Here is a 24,808-nt window from a genome sequence, read left to right on the forward strand (position 1 = left end):
CCCCAGCCTCCCAGCTCTGCATAAGAAACACTCCTTCTTGTTTATTTGTGTTGACCCCTGTGGGTTGTGCAGAAGTGGAGTGATAAACATGTTAATGATGCATGCCCTATATACATGTACAGTATGCATGGTGCATATTTGCAAAAAATCACTTTCAATTTCACATTTTTGTCTAAATACCCATATCAGTGTGAGAACAACTGTGTGTGAAAAATCAAACTGTGTTTTACAGAGAGCAGCCTGTGTGCATTCCAGCACAGAGCCCTGGTGCACTGAATGCAGGAAGGTAAGCATATGGAAGTAAATATGCACTACAATGAGTGATTTTCTTTCCCTAAAACCAGTTTTGTTGGTTGTGCACAAAAGATAAACCTATGAAGATCTGGTTGGGATTGCTGTAAAGCACAATACTACATCCAGGAACAATTGTAGACTACAGAGAGACTACAAATGCACAAAGTTCTGTTAAAAAAGGATAACGTTATCAGGTCTGGCCACACTGGTTTACATACACTTCCTGTGAGGACAGGTGTATTGCCGCAAGTCCTCCCTCAAATAAAATAGTAGAAAAAATATTCACATGCAAGAATGCTCCACCTTTAGGGTGCCATATGGATAGTCCCCCCTGGTTGGCTGGCTTTTCTCTTGTGAATATCAGCAGGATATGTTGACTCTTGATGACTGGGATCCAGTGTTGAATCAGAGCTGTGCTTTCAGGCATGGCAACTGGAGGAACAGGAGGGGTCCTGAAGGAACAGGCTGCAGTCTATTTTGGGTCTTTTTGTTTAACCCAATTACAGTGTCAGTGCGTGCCGACTGAACCAACACCAAGTCAGGTGATGTGTCTCCTTTGAAAAATGGAGCAGCAGCATTATAGACATGGAAATGTGATCCAAGCAAAACAATGTGAGGCTGTTTTGTACTATGAAGCAGGGAGAAAATAAATTACACACTGTGCAGGATTACCTTGTGATGAGTAAAGAATGAAAAGGCAGGTTTGGGTTAACATATAATAACAGCTCAGGTCTCCGTTATGATTATGTGCGACACCTTCCAGTGGCCTTGGCAGCTATCACTTATGTTGCAGCTTCCATCTGCCAAACAATCCCAAAGAGACAAATCACATCCTTTGCTGGATAGCTTTCTACATCTTCATCTGTTTTAAAATGAATGTATACCCAAAGCTTTCAGTACAGGCTTCAAGCCTCGCTGCAGCAACAGTAAAAGCATAAAGCCGGTAAATAAACGAAGACACGGCAGGGCCACCTGAGACCCTGTTGTATGAAATCAGTCACAGTTTCAATTTGGAGTTTTTCTTTGCAAGCAAATGAGGTAATCATTTGTGAGGGGCCACTGGTGAGACAAGATATGAAAAACAAGCAGCTTGTGGGAGGCACGGCTTTGAAAAGAATCTCATCCATGAACTGCTCTGTTTAACCGCACCAATGCGCTTTTCCCTCAGCATCCACCCTCCAGCCATCCACCTGAGAAAGCATTTTAGGAGCTATTGAAGTAGGGCAGATGACAGTTTTGCCTGAGCTTCTCTTTTGTCAGTTCTACTGTGTTGAATCTTCAGCCCCAATAGCACTCTCAAAGCCTGGATATGAAACATCAAAATATGTTTTATCTTTTACTTCCACTGCTAGACTCTTACTTTTAACTCCCTTGTGAGTCATAGGTTTCGTTAATTTAATCTCCCATCATCTTAATTTAATATCAAAGGGGAGGGCTGCCTGTGTAATTAAGTGATACATTAACCAACGTTAGAGATAAAAGGAAAAGCGTTCCTGCATATAGCTTTAAACATTTTTATACTTTTCTCCTTGTGGATGTCCAACTCAGTTTTACTTAAAAAAATCTTTTGTGTATTTCATTACACTTGTAGCATGTACTATCATTTTCACACACAAGTAGACTCTGATGTGCATTCTAATTATAGTCATACCGGCCACAGAAAAGTGCTGCCTTCCTTTGCTGCTGTGTTCTGTAATCTGAGGGGACACAGGCGTTTCATGGTGTGTTGCTAAAATACTAAGGTTTTATATATGATATGTATATATATATATATATATATATATATATATATATATATATATATATATATATATATATATATATATATATATATATATATATATTTAGCCTGCTTGGAGTGGACAAATGCCATGAACTTGGTGTCACTGTGCCTCTGGGAAATCATTATATTTCCAGGTAACTCTGAGCATTGTAGGACGACTGGGACACAGCAGATGTGGGGACTTGTTAGGAACTTTATATGCCATTGTACCCTTCAACAAACGTCATTCTTAATTAGGTCTCCATGGATAACTATAGGCATCTGGACTCTTGCCTGTGAATGGACTGGATGATCTCCTTTGATGCGCTCATTGCCACACACACTTACATGCACGCAATTCTCTTCATCTCAAGCTTGTTTAAATTACACTGTTGGCATGCAGCAGGTCTGTGTTACTTGGAAGCTGTCGGAGCTATCACTCCATCTAGTGGCTGTTTTGATTTGCATGGGGAGAAATATGAGGCTCTGCACTGCACACACTGCACCAGGAGCACTGTAGTGCTGTCTGTGAGATTCATACATATGGACCGAGTGCTACTTTGGTGCCTTGATGCATCTCGTTTCAGCCACAATGATCCATCAGTCACCTCAGTGGTTACTCAGGTCACTTATCTAAATATTCATTCATTCATGCATTGATTCTGCATATCTGTCCAAACTCATAATTGATTCCTTTGCGAACAGTTTATGCACTGCCATCTGTCTCACCAGCCACAATATGTAAAAATCTATGCAGCACTGAGGTCAGTCTGATCATCTAAATTTAGGATAAAAATTGCACTTTGGAGATATTTGCTATAATGAACCTTTTATTACTTTAATTGGCATTTTATAGCTGCATGTCAATATCTTATATTAGTAAATAGCTCAAGCCATAAATGTTACATGAAAGGTGTCATGAGGATGAACCCCCTCGTTCAGGTCATTGTTTTGGTTTTACGGTCTGCAGCTTTGTTGTTGTGGCTCATTTTCATTGCCCTCGACAGTTTACAGCCACAGCAGGCACCTCTAATAAAAAAGCTACCAGCCTCAAAGCAGCAAACAGAACTAGAAACTAGCTGGTTAACATGCTGGAGCTTTGAGCAGGTAGAAAGACTAATATGTTTTATAAGGAAATTGGCAAAGACGCCAAAGCGAAGATTAAAGGAGCATGAAATTTTAAATGACTCAATGACTTACATTTTAGCAGCTTCATGAGCTAACGATTCAGTGTCGTGTTAACATCTTGCTGCTGTGACACAGATTCCAGCTGAAATGTTTCTGAATGAAATGTGTTTCTTTTTAACAATACAGCTCTTAAACTCAGGCTCAAATCCATACAAGCTCTGCACAAAGAATTTACATAGGGGACAATCTAAAAAGGATGGAAAAAGCTTCAATATATCACAAGCTTTGTTTTTGCCATTAGTTTTTATTAACATTTAAAGCAAACTTCAGGAGACACAATAACACTGAACATTCAATCATACAGAGTTGTAGTACCATGGGGGGAAAAGAAAAGTTTTAAAGTCATAATGCAGTTAAATAAAACATTCATAATTAAGTTGGTGTAAAGTTGACTGAGTTTGTTTAAAACAAAATAAATATAATCCAAGAATAACACTCAGTCCTGGAATGTATTTCGCTGTAACACTGAGGTAGGTGTTGTATCGTTATCTCTGCAATGCCTGAAGCTGGTACCTTAATGCCTGACAAGTGAACAGCAGTAGAAACCAAAGAGCAGATCAGAAATGGACTTAATATCTTTTGTGGCATCTTCATCATGTTTAAGGCACATAAAAACACTATTGTTTACAAATGTTTCTCTGTTGTAAGGAATGATTTATGTGTTAAAGCTTATCCAGGTAAAAATCAAGGTAACATTCCTGCCAAGTGTCTTCTCTTTATACAGTTCTTGTGGCAGTGACTTTGATAAAGTGCTCAATGGTAAACTGTGGTCACTCAGTATTAGAGGAAAAAACATATTGTACCACCATTCCAATAGCTAAGTCTTGTCAAGACATATTTTTACAAAGTACCTTTTCCTTAAAATATACATCAGCGAAAAATAAAACAGCTGACAGCAGTGCTGACTAATGAAGACAGAGTTGCAGTGCAGGGACGGCACTGAATCTGTCCTGGTTTGTTTTCTACACTACAGGAATGAGCCATTTGGGAAACAGGACACAGTATCTACTAAAGATGTATTTTTTTCTCCCACAGTCCTGTTTGAATCCAGCCATGACAATATGTCATACAAGTGGTACCACGGTAAGTCACAGACTTATTTCAGTACAAGTTTTCTTCAGCAAGCCCATCTGAAAAGAGACAGAAAGCATTAACAGCAATACTTAGTGTGTGAATGCACAAGTTGTAAACTTTATATATGAAAGATACCTAAGACCGTCTTTACCTTGCCGGGGGCTACTTTGCATATAGTGGTTGAGTTGATGCAACCCAAGGTTGTGGTCATGGTGTCCCAGCTGCAATCTGAAGGGATCCCTCGTGACATCGTCTGCGGTGAACTGCTCTGCTGGCAGAAAGTCGTCTGCACTAAGGCCAAGAGCCTCATGCTCCAACTGACGTGACCCAGTCCTTCTGCTCACTAAGCTCTGTTGGTAGCTGTCAACAATAACGCCGGCGCTGGATGTGCTGCTTTTCCTTGCGACCATGTTCAGTTCTTTAAAGATACTGTCAAAAACACTGTCATCATGGACTAAGTCACATTTTGAAGTCATGACTGAAAGAGGAAGAGGGTTATGGTTCCAGTTACAGGCTGAGAGCGGGGTGTTGACAGCTGCATGCTGGGTCCCATTTTGAAGAGGATTCAAGGTGTGATGCATGTCAAAGCTGCTGGCCAGGGAGGAGATCTGCTGAGCCAGAATGCTGATCTCTTCCTGCTCCCGCTCATTGTACTGGTTTGGCTCTGTTAATATGGAAGATTGGTGGGGTGTAAGAAGACCTGGATGTACTGGAAAGTCTTGCTGAGGAACATGATGAAATTGGACGAGGCTGCCCTCATGTGGTGCCTCCAGAAGGGCGAAATCATCTGGATGCAGTGATGCACAGTCCACTGGGCTGTCACACGTGTCTGACACAGACAGACAGTCTGGAACTAATCGAGCATCGGATGTACAAGCTTGAAAATCATAGGCTGGAGATGAGGAGGAAAGCGGGGAGAGGGCACTGTACGTGCCAAAGTCTCTGTGCATGAAGGTTTGCTCAGAGGCTGCAGGGAGGAGGTTGCCAGGTGATTGGTGGTGGGTGAGCTGTGATTCTGGGTAGGAGCAATAAGCGGGAGAGCCCTCGGGGGAGGACAGCAGCTGATCTGTGGATTCATGACTATCCATCAGGAGGTCATGGTTGAGCTCTTCCTGCTGCAGAGGGGAGCTAGAGGAGGCAGGGCTGTAGGGTGGTGTGAAGAGAGCAGGGCTTTCACCCAATGGGACAGGAGAACTGCTGCCTTGGGAGGAAGAGCACAACACAGAGTATATGTCTTGCTCAGACTCCCTTCTCGCTCTGGCGCCTGGCTCCTCACTTCGACTGTTAGACGTCCTCTGCCTTTTAAAACATTTGGAGCTGTAACTCTGACTTTGAGGTGCTTGTTGAGGATGATGCTGGGAATTTGGCGTGAATGGCTCAAAGGCATCACTGCTGATTTTCTTCTGCAGAAATCTGACCTCTGTTTCACTGTAAGATCAGAACAGTGTGTAACTAGTCAGGGTTTTTTCACTAAAACATCATCAGTTTAAGTTTACTGGTGAGGTTTGTAATCCTACCTGATGATGAAGTTGGTGCAGCTGATGCTCTGGAGCTCTGAGTTCTTGTTAGCTCGAATATAGATCCAAGCCCATGACAGATCCACACACTGGAGTCTCAGCACCATCTCCACCTGGAAGCCCTCATCTGCCTGCACTGGAAAAATCATTTAAGCTTTTAACAACTCACACTCACAGGTTTTAAAAAAAAAAAAAGTAATGACTGCAAGCTAAAAAAATTATAATTTAAAATTAACTCAATCATAAATTGTGTTCTCAGTTATTATTCTGGACTTGTTCTTATTCTTATAGAAAGGCTCCTAAACCACAGCTATAGTTATATTATTGATGATGATTTATGCAGGAATCAATGACTCAATATCTGAAAGTTCATGTCCTTGGTATGGTATGAATAAATGATGGCAGGTTTAAGCATATTAAAAGTCGAAAGTTTTGCTTTTAGACCAGTAAAAGTTCCCCTCCCATGCTTTTTACACTTACTTAAACTTCTGTGAGAATTTGCAGCTGATGAAAGATCCTCAGGATGCACCAGGCTGTACCACGATCGGCCGGTCATTTCATCCGCTGAATATCCCAAGAAGTAAAGAACACTGAACAAAAATAAAAAAAACATAAAATGTCAGTAAATGATATGAGATCATTTAGGTTGCACCTGCTTGGAGGAGAATGTGAGAACTCACCTGTCTGAGAGTTGGGTAAATCTCATGTCCAGCCTGTGAGTGCTGTTGAAGCTGCTGTGGAAGTGAGAGTCGGCGCTCATCAAACGGTTCACTGTCGGGGTGCAGAGTGCGACAAACAGAGGCTCGCTGGAGAGAGAAGCTGCAGGAGAGGACTGAGGGAAGAACTGGAAGCTCCCTCGGACCAGCATGGAGCAGCAGCCACCGTGCTGCAACTTAAACACCTTAGAGGACAGCATACAACACACAAAGCTTCTCTCTGTGGAAAGAAAACGGGAGAATGTTCTTTATGCTTTAAGTTTTGTGTTTCATTTTAAGAATGAACAGTAACTTTCTAATGATTTGCAACTTTTTTATTATATTTAATCATGTAATACTAGGTCAGATGAGAGGAAAATGGCTCTTATGGCTCTAAAGAAATAAAGCTATAAAAAGAGTTAACTCTTGTAGTAACAAGATGGTTATATTTCAGATCTCCATACACAAAAATACCAGTTTTAAATGCAACAGAAACTTTTTTAAATGAAATCCAAGCCTTCAGTGTTACCTGATGACGAGTTATTTTCTGTTTCCAGACTTGACTGTACAACCTCCACATCAGAGCATTCCACCATGTCATATAACGAATCACCTTGTAGAACATCTATCTGGAAAAGTTACAGGGTTTCCCATTAACAGATGAAAGCCATGTAGCACCAAAACTAGCTCAGATTAGGAGAGCTGCAGTTAAAATGGGCATGACAGAACCAAAAGACTCACCATGGAAAGACCTATATATTCAGCCACATTTTCAGACACATAGACCAGCCTGCCTTGAGCGGTAGTAACCAGGATGAAGCCAGGCAGGGCTTCAAGAAAGGCCTCATATGGCAGGGAGCAGTGTGATCTTTCCTCAGCTTGGAGCCCTTAAGAATAAAAGAGTCAGCTCAGCCTCTGTTGCTCTCTTTGCATCTCTGCAGGCTGTCACATCTGTTGTTTTTTATATTGTTCTGCAAGTGCTTCAAACTTAGCCTCATACTGTTTGACAGTAACAGTGTAGATGTAGATGGGATGTTCGAAGAAACTTACCCTGGAAGAGAACAGACTTCCTGATGTAGGTACAGATGGCTGCCATGGAGTGAAGGTAGGACAAACGTTCCTGGTCCTCCTGGATGATGGGAAGCAGAGCCCGCATATTCCTGATTTCATGATTGATGTGGTCTCGTCTGGCTTTGGAGGCTCCTTTGGTAGATCTGCGAGAGCCCATGGTCACTGAGGTCAGAGGTGGGGTAAACACTGGCAAAAGTAAATCTGCTGCTCCGGCTTTTCAAAAGCCTGATCTTAAGTCATTCTCTTCCATGAGTCAGGTGTAAAAAAAAACCAACAAAAAAGAAAAGAAAAATCAAAAGAGGATGAGAAAAAGTATAATTGGCTTTTTTTCACCACTCAGTTTGGTGTCTCTTCCCCATGAGCTAAAACCCTGACTTGAATATCAGGGGTTCCTATGGAAACTGCTGATATGAGAGGCTGTCTTGTCTGCCGCTAAGATGAGGTCTCTCGATATACTTTGTCTACGTGATAGTATCTGTCTGGGCCCATCCACAGAGAGCCTGGGGTTTTTATAGCTGCCAAGGCTTCAGCGTGGGCGTCACACAAAAAGAGGAGGCTGGGCTTCTGATGCTCCATTCATTGCCTTATAAAGTGGGTGTCCTCCAAGCGGGGCACCCCACGTCACAGGGATGCAAAAAGTGCCACAAAAGGAAAGTGGTTTCAGTTTTTATTCCAGTATATTAATCATGAGGATTTTAATCTCAAACACAGTTTAAACTCTCAGTAACAGGCTGATATTCAATATTTATCAATGGTGCATCAAATCACTTGATTTTCTAAACCAACTTAACGTTTTTTTTATTTTGTTTTGTTTTTTTATGTGATAACAGCATGATTGTGACAGGATTTGTAGATTATTTATCACACGCAGCACAGTTTGGTGTATATATTTTGAGCAGCCATGTGTTGATTGAGCCACTAGAGGACGTGGAGCAGAGAAGATGAAGGGTGTCACTGACCTGAACCTCCTGCAAACTGAGCTGCGCTGATCCTCAGGCAGATGGTGAGAAGGGCACGGTGCGCTGACGTGACGTTTGCAGGAGTTGCACCAAATAGTCATTTTCACACCGATGCAGCCACCTAACGGAAAGCATTCACTGATTTAAAGTCCTCATACATAGCTGAGTATAGATAGAGTCTGAAAATGTCTCATAGTGTTTACCTTATACGTGAAAAAAAATATTCTGAACGAAAACTAATAAATTATGAAAGAATACCGAGAGTCACCTCCTCCTGAGTTCATACCGTGGGTAAAACCTGTACCCCAAACCATCTCTTACCTTTACAGTCTCCAGACTGGATGATGAGTGTCGAGCACTTGCGCGCGCCCCTCCTTTTATAGCCTAAAACCCGACACCTCTCATCCAACAGAGAAAGCTCCCTGGGATAACTTTACTTGTTGTGACGTGATAACAGCACGAGCGAGACGGGTTATATTTAGTTAAACGAGTCTCAATTTAGCACAGAAAGTTTTTAAGGGTCCGTTTCTACAAATTAACGCGATGTCTAATTAAAGTAGGGACCCATGACGATGAGGCCAGATATCCAATCCAACTTTATTTAAAAACAACCAGAGTGGACCATTGATGAAATAAGACAAACCGTAGGCGTTTCTGTCTTTTTTTATTTTATTTTTATTTTTATTTTTATTTTTTGACAGTTTCCTTGACAACTCACCGTTTTTAAGTACAGCGGTCATCTTTTCATACACATATTAAATTTACAAATGTGTATGTATGTGTGTACGAATGCATTCATAACACACGTACACATGTTCAGTTTTAGCCAATAAGCATAAATTTAATGTGTTTTACTTTTTAATTAAAGTCATCTAAACTTCCTTTAGCAGAAGAATGATACAAATTTTCCACAAAATTTTTTATTATTAGTAGTAGTAGTAGTAGTAGTCTCAGTAGGCCTTGGACCTACTGAGCATGTGCAGAGTGTCTTTACTCTAGCTTGCTTCTAATTGGAGGAAATGAGCATGTTACAACTGCAACCTCTCACAAAATCCATGGTTTTCCCTACTACTAAGAAAACACTTCTTTTGTGGTACCCTAAAGATTGAGGGGAAATGTTATTTAAGTACTCTTTAATGCTCCTCACACAACAGCTGGCTCTGAAGAAGCTTCGAGTCTGTTAATTCTCCTCTGAACTGCTTTGTTGGCAGCAAATGCTACGTTTTCAGACTGAGATATCCTTGGCTGAAGTGATATATGATTTTTTTTAATATTCACAAGCAACATTTAAATGATTTATGAAAGGTTTTTTAAACTTCTGATGTCAGAAATGCAAATATAGAAGTCATGAACATTTGTGTTTTATTGATAGTGACTTCAGATAATTTACTTTATACTATGTAAAATTACTAATAGGCTTGTTGTTATGTAAAGTTCCTTTCAAGATTTGACATTTTAGGTCATACTTAATAACGATACATCAGTGTGTAATCAGGGCTTTGTAGCCGCTCCATGTGCATGTCGGATTTTGGACAGTTTTTAGTAGAACATGCTTGCTCAGTTTCTCATACTGGGGGTGAGGGGATAAGGGTCACAAGATAAATCTGATGGGATAACGCTCGGTTTATGGCAGAAAAAAAATTAAGTGCAGATATACAAATCTGTCCTAATATTCTTGTAAAACATTGGATAAACTGCACTGTTATGAAACTAATCATTTTAGAAACTCTAGAGGGTGATGGCAACAACCCTCCTCCTAGAATATAAAATGTTGCTAACAGCTTATGAACAATCTTGAACTCCTTGTTGTATTTTTACAGACTTATCTTTTGTTTTTATGCAAAGTTACAGGCAAAAAAAAGAAGGAAAGAACCAGTTACAAGACTGCAACATTAGAAATGAAAACATAAATGCTGCATTATAATAAAAGGTCTTTGTTTTGTCTGTTGTACAAATTTGGAAGGATGTCGAATAAATTGTGCATTTCAGATAAATAAAGTGCTTTCTGAATTGAGCTGAAAATGTGTGGTCCAAATGGGATTCTGAAACCATTACAAGATGTATTTTGTCACTTTGATAAAAGTTTGAAGCATGTTATTTACTTAAATTTCTGCAGAAGACAAGATTAAGATTAGTTCATGTTATATTTGAAGGTATTTTTTTAGTGAAAAGGCTATAGAACAATGTATTTAATGGGCTATTCTTTCTGCTCTGAACTGCAGTTGAAATTAGATCATCTATATTTTAAACTTAACCATCAATTTCATGCTGTTTAAATCTAATACAATTGTGCTTTAACAACCCCGTTTTCCTATTGTAGTTTTAGTTGAGAAGAATAAATGAGTTGGAAATTAGATCTACATCTACATTTAAATACACCTGTCTGAATATCAGCCATGTTTGAACTTGGTTTGGAACCACTTGTTAATTCTTTAACTAGTCTAACTAACAGGGTTTGTTTATGCTAAACCTCTAAAACACAATAAGAAAAAAAAAATAAAAAGAAAACAATGGTCTTCCAAATTTCCATAGCAAAAATAAAGAGAAGTCTTCTTGTTGTGTTTTACAAGGGAATGAAAATGAGGAAGACCAGCCAGAGCTCAGCTTCAAGTTTACACTGCAGTGTCATTATCATTCAAATACCATGCAGAAAAGCAGCCTGCTGCATCATTGTTTAATTTCTGAACAGACCTTTGAGGCAGTGAGCTATGGGAGTTTGTCTTCAAAAGGCTTTAACTACGCATGTATTAGTCACCCAATTAAACCCCTGCTGGAAGGAAATTAAGCTACAGGTCTGCAATCATGACGCACTGAGGCTGAGCAACACAGTCTCCCTAAATTAGTTCTCTCCGCAGATGAATAGATTATGAATATCACAAAACAGCATCACTACAGATTATACAAAACTTAGCATTTTTCAAAATGGCTGTCAGTCATCTTTGGGGAGCTATATTAATAGTCATGATATCTGCATGTAAAAGCACAGATGAAAGTTTTTTTTTTTATCGTAGTAAACTGTTGCTTTCTTTTATATAATTTAAGGTGAACAGCTACAGCTTCTATCCTCTAAGGGCTCGTGCTCCTGCAATGCCTCTTTTGCCAAATCCCCAAATTAGTGACCTCCACAGCACTTGGAGCAGAGAACTAGAACTTGAGTGAGGGAAGTGGACAGCGATATGGGTGGACAAGACAAAACAAATCACTCCGAACAAATCCTTAGTCTGATTTTCAAGTGCCAGTGGGATCACCTGAGTCCTGAGGGGAAATTAGTGTGTAATTTGGCCGAGTGTGTCCCTGCATTAACGCCTGCGTTGCTGGTCAAGGAAGGCTCCGGGGCCAGACAGAGGGGACCCAATGCAGCCTTGCTTCCTGTGTGCGGTGGGACCAGGCGGGACAGGGTGTCTCTGCTGCCCCATTTTAAGCTGACCCTCCGTCTGTGGCCTGCACTTAACACTGCAGATAACGCTGGCTTTATAGCACACGGCTGGTGACAGACAGGAACAAACTGCCAGGCCAGGTAGCAGGAGCTAAGACTGAAGCTGGGGTTCAGGGTTAGACATTTTGAAATGATGAGACCCCCACCAAAGCAGCCACACGCAACTCATTAGGTAGTCTAAGAGCCAGCAAAGGGGTGGGGTGGCACCACAACTCCCCAAAGTACCTACTGAAGCAGACAGACGGCTATCAGACAGGCCGGCTGGGGTAGATGATGCTGTTTCACAGCAGGGAGCAGAAACTGTGTAAGTGCAGGGTTCAAAGAGCGAGTGACTGTTAAGGACCATATACAGTAGGTCCAAGAGAATAACCAGCTGATACATGAGCAAATGACTCCAAGCTCTGGCTTCATGATTAGAGAGCCAGTTAATCATTTTAATTTCCTTTGAAGATTCATAATTCACTTGCATTTTCCTGTAGCAAGATGTTGCAGCTGACTCAGAAAGCATGGTGTAGAGCAGGTCTGTCACCTGAAATGATTGGTTTTCAACATTTCTGACACCCCGAGTTGTTAATCTATGACAGATTTAGACTGGTGTTCATGTTAGGTGTCATTTCATTTGGTGAGATGAAAAAGTCACATTAAACCCCAAACCTAGAAACTGTCCACCTCTCTGCATCTCAGGTTTACAAAAAAATATCAGAGTGAAAAGCAAATCTAGTTTCTGCCTAAATACGACCTAAAAAGAGAGATTTTTATAGCGATGAACATTAAATGAATGGGGATCATGGACAGACATCCTACCACCGTGTTTCACAGGTTGGACATAATATCTCCTTTAAATCAAAAATCTATTTTTTGGCTCAACAAATTCAAGATGAACAGAGATGTTTTTCTTTTGTTTTTTTAAGAGAAAACTTTTGAACTCACAGGGTAATACACGTTACTTTTGGAGGGTTAATTTATCCAAATACTCCTGAAAAGATTAACAAGGATCCTTCATTTACATACAACCTATATTATGTGGTTTGGTGGAGCACATCTTTAGAGATGCTTTACTAGCTTCCCCAACCTAAGAAAAAACATTAGCTTCTCTTCTTGCAGGCCTCAGAAATATTTTTGCTGTTGCCAACAATACACTTTCACATCCTTCTTTTAATAAAATGAGGCAGCCACTCACAATTGATCATCATCCCATTGAGCCAAAACACCTGACTGATCCTAAAGGTTTACATATGTGTTAAAAACGGATATGTAACATCAAACTATTTTCTTCAAAGAGTAAATATTTTCAGGCTGCTCTTCTTTGCTTTAATCAATTGTGTGATGATCCTAAAGATCATACTAAAAATGAAAAGCTTAGAAAATTATCAACATCTCTGGAAGTGAGTGCCCAACTTGCACTGACTTGGGAGTGAAGAGAGCTGGAGTGGATGGGAGGACATAACTAAGAAAGAGAATGAGAATAAACCCGGTTGAACTGTTTGTTGAGCCTGATCAGCCTGGTCTATTTGCACTGTACGTTTCCAGTTTTCCAGCCATAACATGAGTCTTTAGATGCAGCTTTATAAATAAACAAAGGATGCCATTTTAATTAACTCAGATTTATTATTGATACAGATATAAAGCATATTGCACAGGAAGTCCTGACCAACCAGAAAGTCCTCTTTAAAAATCTGTCAAATGAAATAAAAGCAACAAGGACTGTGAGCCTATACAGTTAAAAAAGGAACAGATCCATACTTTGTTCTTTCAGGGCCTATTTAGAGAGAGAAAGAGAGAGCACACTTGTTTGCATGAAATCAATCCAAATAGTTTTGTCCAACCTGAATGGCGGACTAAAGGTGAATTTTCTTGACAGAAGCAGATTTTTAAGGTTTCCCCACATACAGCAGGAGCATCCTATTAAGTTGCTCAACTGTTCACTAAAAGCTCCACAAGGTTTATTGGGGAGTACCACATCAGTGGCATTAATAAGTGTATTTCCAGTATGTTTACCCTTAACCAGGATTGCAAATAACCATCACTGAGGAAACGTCTTGGGCAGGTTTTATTTTTCTGTTTCTACATTTTCATTTTAATATTTTATTAATGTGATACACCACAATTACCATCATTCATAAACCTTCACACTCAACAACACAAGGAACAAAATCCTAAAATAAAAAATTCCTCCACACATTTAAAACACATCTAGTTTTGCCAGCGGCATTTGGTGTCATTTTAATCACCAGTGGGTTGTTCTTTTTTTTTTCGCCTGTGAACACATTTAGCTTACCTTGTCCTTTTACTACATTAGCTTTTCTTTGTATTGTCATCTGAGGAATCTCAAAGTATCAAGTGTCCATGTGCAGTGCAGAGAGAGTTAAGCCTCTCTGACTCACATTGGCACGGCTGGCTTGGAAATAAAATTCAAACTTGGTTTGGGCAGGCAAACGTCTCAAACTCCGGAGTCTACTTAGGCAAAAAGCAGCATCAACATGTCTCATCTCTGTAAGGCCAGACATGCCACAATTGGCTATAGTGCAGTTATCTGGTGGGTCCAATCTGCATTTAGATTGTTTTACACTGCTTTCCTTTTGTAAACATTTATGATAAAGGTCAGTGTTGTTAAATCCTGATGTTTGGGACCCACAGCCCTATTACAAACTGATACGGAGAACATTTAACCATTTGGCAGAACAGAGAGAAAAAGAAAACTTGGTGAGCTGAAAAGCTGGGGTGTAGCTTACCATTAAGTAATGATGGTTTCTATTACCATTTTATTTTTGCTGAGTGTCGTACTTTATACTGCTCAGGATCAGGAGCTCATGCCTTTGCATCCTCAGAGTCATTTATCTCATGCTGCATTACTCGTGTGACAAATCAGATGTTATTGTATTTTTACAGATCACAAAGATCAAAAGCAAAAATGAATTCATTTAAAAACACTGTCTGGTATAGCAGTTACTCAAAAACTTGAACACAAACTGCCCTGGATATACTGTCCTGTTTCCATCTGAACATACATACATCAAATCCTCTACCAAGAGTCAAAACCAATTTCATACTTAGTCCCCCGATGTTAAAGACCACACTGTCCAGCGTTTAGTAAGAACAAAAACCACAGACAGGGCAGGAAAGTGTTGTGAAAAGGCCTTGCACGCAGTTTGTTTTGGTCTTTTTATGGGTTTTGTTGATAACTGCAAAAACATCGAGCAAAATCTCCTTTACCTAAAAAAAAAAAACAAAAAAAAAAACAAACCACCTCATTTTCAGCTTTTCCAAGTTGTCTTCAAACTGCACGGTGTGTGTGACCCAATAACAGCCCTTACGCATTTATAACATCTGCTTGTTATTGTACACAAACACCTCTCCTTTGTTAATATCTACTATGAATAAGTCCGTCACCAAGGGGCTCTCTGAAAGTAGCAGGATTGTCTATAAAAAGGAATTATATGCATATTAGTGATGAGCTTCCCAACAACAGGCAAACTGGAGCAGGCGGGCAAAGATTGTGTGTAGCCTTACAAATCTTCCACACAGTTTATATTTGCATCAAAATTCCCTTCTACATTTGGCACCAAAAAAATAAAAAATAAACCCACAAACTCAATGGGCTGAGGAGAGATCCAGCAGGTGAGTCACACTCCTCAGTGCAGCACTTCAGAAAAACCAACTATACTGTGAAAAGGCTTTTTTTCTGGGGAATGGCAGGTGTTAAATGAATGGGAAGCCTTAAAGACCCAATGATAGAAGCCATTGAGGGAGGTAGAAGGTCTTCATTATTTTACTGGGCAGACAGCTTTTTTTTTTAGCTGCCTTGTAAATCACCTTAGAAACACTTGAGAGCAGTGAGTGCCTTTCAGTTATAATGAAGCAGGGAAATAGCTTAGCATTGAAAATCAGTCCAACAGACTTCTAACAAGCTTAACGCTCAACTATTGTAGTCCTGAATATTCTTTCTCCTTGCACAGAACCCGATAATAATAAGTTAGCTGTTTCTGCTTATGGACATGATAATTTTACATGGTTTTATGTCCACGTTAAAGCTGCAAGACATGACTCACGACTATAACAGTCTCTTTATTTCTGCAGCTCAAGGTAGTCTCTTCAGGGTGTGACATCTTCACATCCTCAACAGACGTTAGTTCTCAAGACCTTTGGCTGAAGTTTTTTTGCCTCTTCCTGTGCTTAAAATTGCAAGTCTATGATTATCATAGGCTGATTGGATTTCTAGAGGCTAGAAAGAAGAGGAAAAATGTGAACTGGCATCAACGATATCTGTCTCACACACCCAGAGTCTTGTAGGTTAAAATATCCTTAGGCATAGCAAGATCCACGATGTCCAAGGAATTCTTAAACGGGATATTTTGGTCAGTACAAAGTTTTCACCTGTAGAATGTGGAAAATGATTCGGAAATACATCCAGACTACTCATAAACGGTCCTCTGAAGCACAGTTGACCAGAATGAATAAAAGTCCTGCTTTCTTAAACAGAATTCTGGTTCTGTTTACATTCAGCTGCGTCAGCCATGTGAGGAGAAGATGGGTCTGCTGATGTTGCTGTTGGTCGTCATGGCTGCCAGTTCCCACCTGCGATAAAGAGGAGAAATTAGCATCTCTCTGAGTGCCGTTGAATGTGGGAAGGTATAATGTGGACGTAGATTTTGATTTTCTCATGTTACAGGGTTCCCTTGATGATATCTGGTCAACTTTGTGTTTTTACCCCCCCCTCCTGCCATCAGCTATATGTGGACAAGACCCTGCTGTAATGTGAGCATCAGGAGCAGGAGCTGACAACAGGGTCTAGTGCTGACCTGATGACAGGTCAGAGGTTGAGCTCCAGATTGTTATCACTGGCTCTGGTTTCACACTCACTCCTTCTCAACTGCTTTGTTCGTTTTTTTGTTGTGTGCGTATGTGTTTAAGAGGGGAGATTGGCACTGGAGCTGGAGATGCCACTGAGGGGCAATGGGAGTTAACCAAAGTCTTGCGACCCCACGGAAAACCCCTCTAAGGGTTAGAAACACAACTGCAAACACCAAAGCAGGGAGCATGTAAGGTGGCAATGACGGTGCAAGAGAAATAAGAGGTTAAGAGGAGTAATTAGTATCAGGTTCCACTGGACCAGAGTGTAAAAAAATCCCTTTAGTGGAAGCCCTCAGTTTTAGACACACTTGCTCCAAAGAGTGTGAGCTACTCTGCAGCTACCTGAGCCATATTAGTTTGATAGCTAAAATTTTTATTTGCAAAACAAAATCCTACATTTGATATCCCGGGGCACATTATAAACTCATGACATCTGTTTACGTTATTTGTTCAGTTAATTTTATGTGTCTGTTTCACATTTCTGAGCGCCTTTGCAGTATCCTCAACAATAATTACAGATTGCTTTCTGCTCTGCCTCAATCTCCACAGATCGTCAAAGCACTCTTTTTTCTTTTTAAGAAAGCAAACAAATATTTAATAGAATAAACAACACAAATAAATTTGAACTCATTTATTGGCAATTTTAAGCAACAATAAACTAAAACTTAATCAAATCCTCATTTCCCTGTGCAGTTCGTGTGGTGTAAGAAAGATGTTCCTACATTGTTCTTGATCTATAAAAACAGCATTAAAGACTCAAGCATGATGTAATAAATTCCTGCAATCCATGCACCATGAAGCCCTGACATAAAAACTGCAGCAGATGCCACATGCGCATTGCCAGACAAAATGTTTTGTCAATTATGTTTGACTCAGTTTTACCATAAAAATTTGAAGTTGTGGTGATTTTTGTAACATTTTCTAAATTTGATAATGGTGAAAGCTGTAAATCAGTTCTCCTGTTTTTACAGTATTTTCAATTCTAGATAACACCTTCCAAGATACCACCTTGATCCATGTCATGTGCTGCTGACATGTTTTACTGTAACATGTCCATGCTGTAAGTACATCTTCCTATCTTGGTGTTTTTTTTGTCATTAACGTTGTCTGTAATTTGTATAATGCTACACAGACAATACACAGAATGATAATGTCACAAAGACTATGCTAATGTTCTTTTATATACAAACCTTTATGCTATTAGCTGAGCTATGGTATAATTATGTGGAAATCTGACTTTACAGAAACTACAAGTTAAATGAAGGATAATGGGTCATAATTTGTCTTTTTGATAAATAACGTCATCACTGAGAGTGATGCCAAGAATGACAAGCAGAACACAAATAGCATGAACAACAATATGTTACTTCTATGACAAATAAGCGCTAATGAGAGGAGGATGTATGTCTGACCTGATATCATGTGGGAGTCCAGCCTGCTCCAGACTGTACTGAATAACAGCTATTTTGCATAACGTCTTCAAATTAGGGCCTGAAAAGAAGAAAAAGTATAATGAGTCACAGGAATTAATTATACTCATGCAGCAAATATCCATTTCAGCTGTGGGAATTCAAATCCGAACTGGGCAAAATTTTTTAATTAAAGGGTTAGATATCCTATGTGTGTGTAAAAATCATCATGATCTGTCATCACCCTTAGGAAAACAGCAAAAAATTAAGAAAAAAAAAAAAACAATTCACACATGAGGATATGCAGAGCGTCATTTCATTAAAAAACCTGCTTTCTAATAATACCTAAGAACTTTCTCTTACTATCCTCGTCATGGCTGTTTCACCATATGTTCAGTGATAAACAATGTGAAAGCACACGTGACTGGCACAAGGAGGCGTATGCCACAGGGGATGCCACTGGGTACTGCCAGTCCCGGTGTAAGCCCACCTACACAAACCCAAACTGTGACTTGAAAGCATTACAAGCAGGTCCCATGCAGGCAGGATATGGCTATATTTGGTTGTCCAAAGGACGGAAGTGTCTAATGTGATAGCACAAAGCAGGCCAAGGCCAGACAGACAGTATGGTGAGAAATGAAGCAGTAATCTAAGAGGGGTACTGCTGTTGTAAAATACATCAACCTTTATCAGACACTCGTTGAAATACTTTATTTTTACTTTTTTTCATTTTTAACCATAGAAAAGAGTGTTATTATAATATTGGAGATTTTAACACTTGGATCTTTTTTTTCTAAAATAACAAAAGTTATACATTAGTAAGGGGTCAGTGTTAACAGCTTTTTCAAATCTTTTTACTAAAGACTGACCTCGGTGAAGTAGCTGGGAAGTAGCCTGGTCTTTGATGTTTGGTGTGGAAAACTCAGTGTGGTTCTATGAGTTCATAGATTAGCATGCAGAGGCATTTTGTGCGTTCAATGAAGTGTACAAATATGGCAGACTGTGTTCTTACACCTGCAAGGACTGATATTTTTTTGAGTGTTAACTGTTTAAGTGCATGTAAATAACTAGAAAAACCTTTCTTACATGTTCACCAGTTACTAAGCAACACTGGCTTTCATTTGTCTCTTTCAAGCCATGTAATATCATAACTTTCTCCTCGAACTCTTTGGCTAGTCTTACTTCAGTAGGAAATACCAAGCTATTGAGCTTCTAAGTGGTTTGTTGTGTTTACCAACTGTCTTGGTGTGCCAAATAAATACGAGACACAGTTAATAGTAGGTGGTGAATGATGGCAGTGAGTGTGAACCAACGCCATAAGCCATGCATCTTCAGCTCCAGTCCCCAAGGGCCGCTGTCCTGCAGGCTTTAGTCATTTCCTTTTTTGCATTCACCTGACCAAAATGAATAATTCATTAACAGGCTTGTGCAGGACCTGAGAAAAAGGTGTTGAGGAGATCTGCTTCATTTTAACCAGGTGTGTGGAAGCAGGGAAGGCCCTTAAGAACTGGAGTTAAAGAACCCTGCATAAGCTGATGGACTAGAGAGCTCAACACTGAGACAAGAATACTTACTGAAGTCTAAGATATATAGGTCTGAATGATCCATGAGGTTAAATTCATCCCCCATTCCTTGCTCTGGACAGGGGCTGTCAAGAAAACAAACAATTTTCAGATGGTTAGTATAACGTCTTACACTTTCAGCATGATCCTCACAGCTTCCAAGAGTGTATTAACAATCAAACTGTTTAACTTCCAACGGGCAATCAGTCATTTACCATTCTGCCTATTGTTCTATAATCATCAATTTATATAATCAGTCACAGATTATTCCCAATAAGAGAAGAGCTGCCCACGCAGCGCTCTGCTCTCCTTATCATGGAACGACATGATTTAAACCCACAGGAAGTGGAGCACTGCAGTGAGACGGCAGGCTGGCCTCTGCTGATAGTCTCCCAGACCTGGGCAGCCGTTGTTATCACTGCACATCTGTTTCCTGCCACAGCCAAGCGCACACACCTGTGACACACCTGGAGCACCAGGACTTCTTGTATTATAATTCTATTCATATCTCATGATAATGATGCAAAACCTGGCTATTTGGAAAGGTACTGTATAAAAATGTACCTAAAAGAAATAGGCCAGAGCCTGAGGGAGTCTAATATTTTAGGCTTGATTTACTTTCAGAAAGCTTTAGTATGCGCACGGGATACACATAGCTGCTTTATAGTCGTAACAACAGCACACCCAGAAACCTGACTAAATATGAAGATAAAAATGCTCTTTACAGTTTTACACTACCCAGTGGACAGCTTCACCAGCAGAGAACCATCACCAAGCCACTGAGTGACTATGAATATCTATCATGGAGAGTTAGTGAGGTATGTGGAAGCCAAGTTTGGTCTCTAAGAGCGGATTCACATCATAAATTCTGGTATTCATGAACAAGCCAGTAAAAAGCGCTTGTCCAGTCAAAAAAAGAAAAAAAAATTTAAACTGATCTGAGTTACTTTAATTTTTCCTCCTTGATGATCCTCTTACTGAACTCAATACACCATCTCCTCCGCTGTCGCCCTACCCATCAATCTATACTGCCTTTTCCTGCTGTCCTCTCCATCGCATCTCCCTTTCGCTGTGTGTTCAGGATGTTGTAAGGGTTTTACGTTGCTAATCTTCCCTAAACAAACATGGTAGTGGCTTAAAGCGGCCAGGAGAGGTGCTGAGCACGAGCACAGTCGTCCCAGGGGGCCAGCTGGGGAAGTCATTACGTCCCCTGCCCCCAGAAGGTGACCCAAGCTTATTGGAGGAGACTTTATCAGAATACCCTCCACCTCTAAAGCTAGCTGCAGCATTACTGAGTCGGAAGGTTTTTTGCAATTCTGGTTAATCTCAAATGAAGAGAAAGAATAATTATTGTTGCTTTATTGTATTTATAACTGTTGAGCTCCACTAAGTACCATTCATATGCAGTCTTTTATAAGGGTTACAGTAAACATAAACTTCATTATTAAAATAATAATGAAAACTATTTACATAACTTAAATGGTGGTCATTGACATCAATTCTGGCACTGAACCAGTGCATTTGCAGAGAGAACATTTATCAGGACTTCAAACAAACCAAGTCAGGACTTCTTTGCTGTCTGTAACAGGGCCGTTGTGTAAACAACAATAATCCACCATGTGATTAAGAAAGTGTTCATTCATTCTATGAATGAATCTAGTGTTTTGTGTATCAATACATCATTTTAAAAATAACATCTTGTCCTCATCAGGTTTTAAAATAACATAAATACAACAACCCAAGTTATATAAAAATGTGTCATTATTAATTAAACAAAAACTATGCCAAAATGCAGGATGAGTGCATGAAAAACTAAATACAGCCTTACTGTTTGCATAGGAATAAAGCGAGTATGTAAACAAGTTTGAGGACCTCTTTAAAATCAAGTTTTGGCAGTTTGCTGGTCTGGAGCATTCAGGTGTTTGTAAACACAATGCCAAGAAGGAAAGACATCAGCAATGATCTCACCGATTACCCAAGTAGAGAAAAAACCCAGCAAGTTCACCACAACATCAGACCCTGCAATGCAATTAACACCATCTCAAACTCTACAGGCCTCAGTCAGCAAGTAAAAATGTTAAAATTCACGATGATTCATGACAATTAAAAAGCCCTCAACCAAAATGACAGACAAAACCTTCTCTTTAAAAACTAAAATGGCGGCAAAGGTTAGGTTTGCAAAGTTGACCTTCTGGAACAATGTCGTTTTGATAGATGAGACTAACAGGGAGATGTTTGCCCGCAATGCTCAGCAGACTGGTGGAAACCAAACAGTATACCAGTAAAACACTTTTTTACCAACATTCAAAGCATGGTGGTGGAGGGGTGGTGATCTGGCCTTGCTGTACAGCCTCAGGAACTGGACACCTTGTAGTCATAGAGTCAACCATGAACTTCTCTAGACAACAAAGTATTCTATTCAAATATGGGGTCATCTGTCTGACAACTGACACTTGACTGAAATTGTGTCATCCAATAGGACAATGATCTAAAGGACACCAGAAAATCTACAACAGGATCACTAAAAAAACAAAAACATAGAATCAAAGTGTTGCAGTGACCCAGTCAAGGTCCACACCTACACCTGATTAAAAATGCCCTGGCACTACATTAAGAGAGTGGTGCACAAGTGACTGCCTGAAAACATCAATGAACTGAAGCTATGTTGTAAAGAAGAGTGTGAAATTCCACCACAACGATGTGTGAGACTGATAACATCATATAGAAAACGATTACTTCAATTTATTGCTACTAGAGGAGGCTCTACAAGCTGTTAAAAGGGGTGTTTTCACTTTTTCCACACTTGTTCTCCACGATAATGGTGACATACAGTAAAAAAAATAAATAAAATAAAATAAAGATATTGATGTGCTGTTATATGTTATGATTTGTTTCTCAACTGAGATTGTATTTACCTGATTTTAAAGGACCAGAAGATTTGGGGGCTTTTTATGAATTTCAATCTGCAGAACTCATAAACTGGAAGAAGGTGCATTTTCTTTTTTTCTGTTTCACCTGTAGTTTCCTGTTTCATTGTGTCTATAGACTCCTAATGGAAAACAAAATACATATAAACTTTTTAGGTACTGAGACATTTTTGAGAAATACTCAAACACTATTGAACCAAACAGAATTAATGAAAAGTAGCATCCCTATCTAGAAAGCACACTGCAGTAGCTGTGGGCTACTGTATAGGCTCAGGGAGGGTTCGGGCTTTGGATGTTGACGTGTGAAAGGGTGCAGATAAGAAGACGCTTTAATAGGAGCAACAAGTGAGATGAAGATTGCGTCCGCTGGGATAAAGCTTTCTTGCATGCTCGTGGATAATGTCAGCCTGAGTGTGAAATTCAGCAGCGCATTAGGAAATGTTAATGCTTTATTGGTCACCACAAAAAGGACAAGGCTGTAGCAGACTGTAAAGGTGAGAGAGGGCGCAGAGAGAGGAAGGGGTAGGGGGGGGCAGTAAGAGGTGTCTAACAGACTGGCAGTATTTGGAAGCAGGAAAGTCACAGTGTGTGACTTTATTTGGCATCCTGGTGTTTGATGGGCCACTTTGTTACTTGATCAGCAAAGTTTCACTGTGTGTGAAAGTGCTCCTCCCCCCTGCAGCGGTAGTGGTTCCCAGTCTGAATGAGTCCTGAGTGATGGCGCACCCCCCACTAAAATAACACTGGTTGCTATTTCAAACAACACTATATGAGGGTGTCTAATCACCTAATTGCCAGTCCTTTCAAGCAATGCACTGCCTGCTCCCTCTAATGATCTTCCCAACCAAGGTCTCAAACTGTTAAAGAAAGAAGTAAATCACAATCCTAAAACTGATGAAGAAACAACGAGCTTGGGAACACTTACAACAAACAGACACAAAAAGACACAAAGAAAAGATTGGGAGGTGACAGCTTTTCTATCAATCAAGCCTCTGTACTCTCAAGAGGTGGAACCTGTCTGGTTTTAAGCTTGTTTTCAGTGTCTTCATTGGCCATATCCTCATTCTTTGAGTGATATGATCTACATCCTTTTCCTTTCTCCATTTCTTACTGAACTCTGCTTCTTCAGAACCATCTGACCCACAGGAACTCATCACATACTACAACTTCCTGCAGAGCACCTTATCTGGATTGCCAGACGTGCATAGGATGATTTCAGTAGCGTATTTGTATTAGTGCCCTAAGCATGTAAAAGTGGTGGGAAAGTTTTTTTTTTTATACTGTTACAAACTGGCATTTATTTAAAAAAATCCCTCTGTTTTCCAATTGCGAAAATGGGTACAGCTAGACTAATAGTTTTGCAGTTATTAAAAATCAAACAATGTATATCAAGTATAGTTTTGATTATTTGGTTATAACACAATTTCTATTCTCAAAGTCACTATAAAGTAAAAACATTTGCATTCAATGACAATGTTTACGTAGGCTTTATCTGATAGGTTGGGTTAACAAAGCTTTTAAGATTCCAGCCACAGTTGGCAGTGGTTTCAGAGTTAAACTTTCTTGAGCAAATCCAATAGAGCAAGTTATCACAGATCCATAGATTCCCATCCATTTCTTTTGCTTTAATCTCTGTGGTCTCACCTTGTCTTACCAAGCTATCTGTGCCCCCTCCTGGGCAGTGGCTGGACAGTGGATTAAGACCTGTAGCTGCCCAGACCTCAACCCCATGCAGAGGGTGAGACACAAACTACAGCTGCCTCCCAGAGAGACGCCTGACTTCAGATTAGACAGAGGAGATGCCAAATCTTAATGAACATGCATCTCAAATTTCAGCCTCTGTGGACAAAACAGTGGACTTGGTGATGATACTGAAATAGAAATCGAGCACAACAAATCAAGCAAAAGGATATTTAGACCCTCTTATCAGGAAAAGGCTTTTCAACAGGGTAGGCTGTTATCAATCTGCCTACCTATTAAATGAAGCGGAGGAGATTAAATAACATTTCACAGCCTTGAACACAGCCGGTTTATATACTGTGCAGGTGCTGTCAAATGTTGCT

The 24,808-nt window shown here is 39.9% G+C and overlaps 2 protein-coding genes across 11 annotated transcripts in view; both read right to left on the reverse strand.

Annotated features, from left to right (window-relative positions):
- Positions 1–3,887: 3,887 nt before the first annotated feature.
- On the reverse strand, positions 3,888–9,063 carry npas4l (neuronal PAS domain protein 4 like). 4 transcript variants are annotated; one of them, XM_042009486.1, is made up of 10 exons: positions 8,882–9,063; positions 8,561–8,681; positions 7,581–7,744; positions 7,272–7,417; positions 7,060–7,159; positions 6,516–6,771; positions 6,316–6,425; positions 5,836–5,971; positions 4,470–5,746; positions 3,888–4,374 (listed from the first exon to the last, which is right to left on the reverse strand). In XM_042009486.1, the coding sequence occupies exons 2-10, from the start codon at positions 8,659–8,661 to the stop codon at positions 4,346–4,348; spliced, it is 2,319 nt and encodes a 772-aa protein (XP_041865420.1). In that variant the 5' UTR covers positions 8,662–8,681; positions 8,882–9,063; the 3' UTR covers positions 3,888–4,345. The 4 variants fall into 4 exon arrangements, with proteins under 4 accessions (XP_041865420.1, XP_041865421.1, XP_041865422.1 ...); XM_042009487.1 differs by lacking the exon at positions 8,882–9,063 and adding an exon at positions 8,764–8,857; XM_042009488.1 differs by lacking the exon at positions 8,882–9,063 and having other exon boundaries at positions 7,581–7,763; positions 8,561–8,638.
- A 4,970-nt stretch (positions 9,064–14,033) lies between these two features.
- Positions 14,034–24,808, reverse strand: part of klhdc3 (kelch domain containing 3) — a 42,226-nt gene continuing 31,451 nt past the window's right edge. For all 7 annotated transcript variants that reach the window (XM_042010060.1, XM_042010058.1, XM_042010056.1 and 4 more), the window contains 3 exons: positions 19,831–19,904; positions 18,260–18,338; positions 14,034–16,571 (listed from right to left, as the gene is read on the reverse strand). In XM_042010060.1, the coding sequence (XP_041865994.1) occupies positions 16,505–16,571; positions 18,260–18,338; positions 19,831–19,904 (220 nt within the window). In that variant the 3' untranslated portion in view covers positions 14,034–16,504. The remainder of the gene's footprint in view (positions 16,572–18,259; positions 18,339–19,830; positions 19,905–24,808) is intronic.

Source organism: Melanotaenia boesemani, chromosome 16 (genome assembly GCF_017639745.1).
Source record: "Melanotaenia boesemani isolate fMelBoe1 chromosome 16, fMelBoe1.pri, whole genome shotgun sequence".
Taxonomy (NCBI): domain Eukaryota; kingdom Metazoa; phylum Chordata; class Actinopteri; order Atheriniformes; family Melanotaeniidae; genus Melanotaenia; species Melanotaenia boesemani.

Coding starts and splice junctions, on each gene's coding strand:
- npas4l (XM_042009486.1), bottom strand. CDS start 8,661: ATGACTATTTGGTGCAACTCCTGCAAACGTCACGTCAGCGCACCGTGC. Junction 6,772..7,059: donor AGAAAATAACTCGTCATCAG/GTAACACTGAAG, acceptor TTCTTTCCACAG/AGAGAAGCTTTGTGTGTTGT. Junction 6,426..6,515: donor TTTACCCAACTCTCAGACAG/GTGAGTTCTCAC, acceptor ATTTTTGTTCAG/TGTTCTTTACTTCTTGGGAT.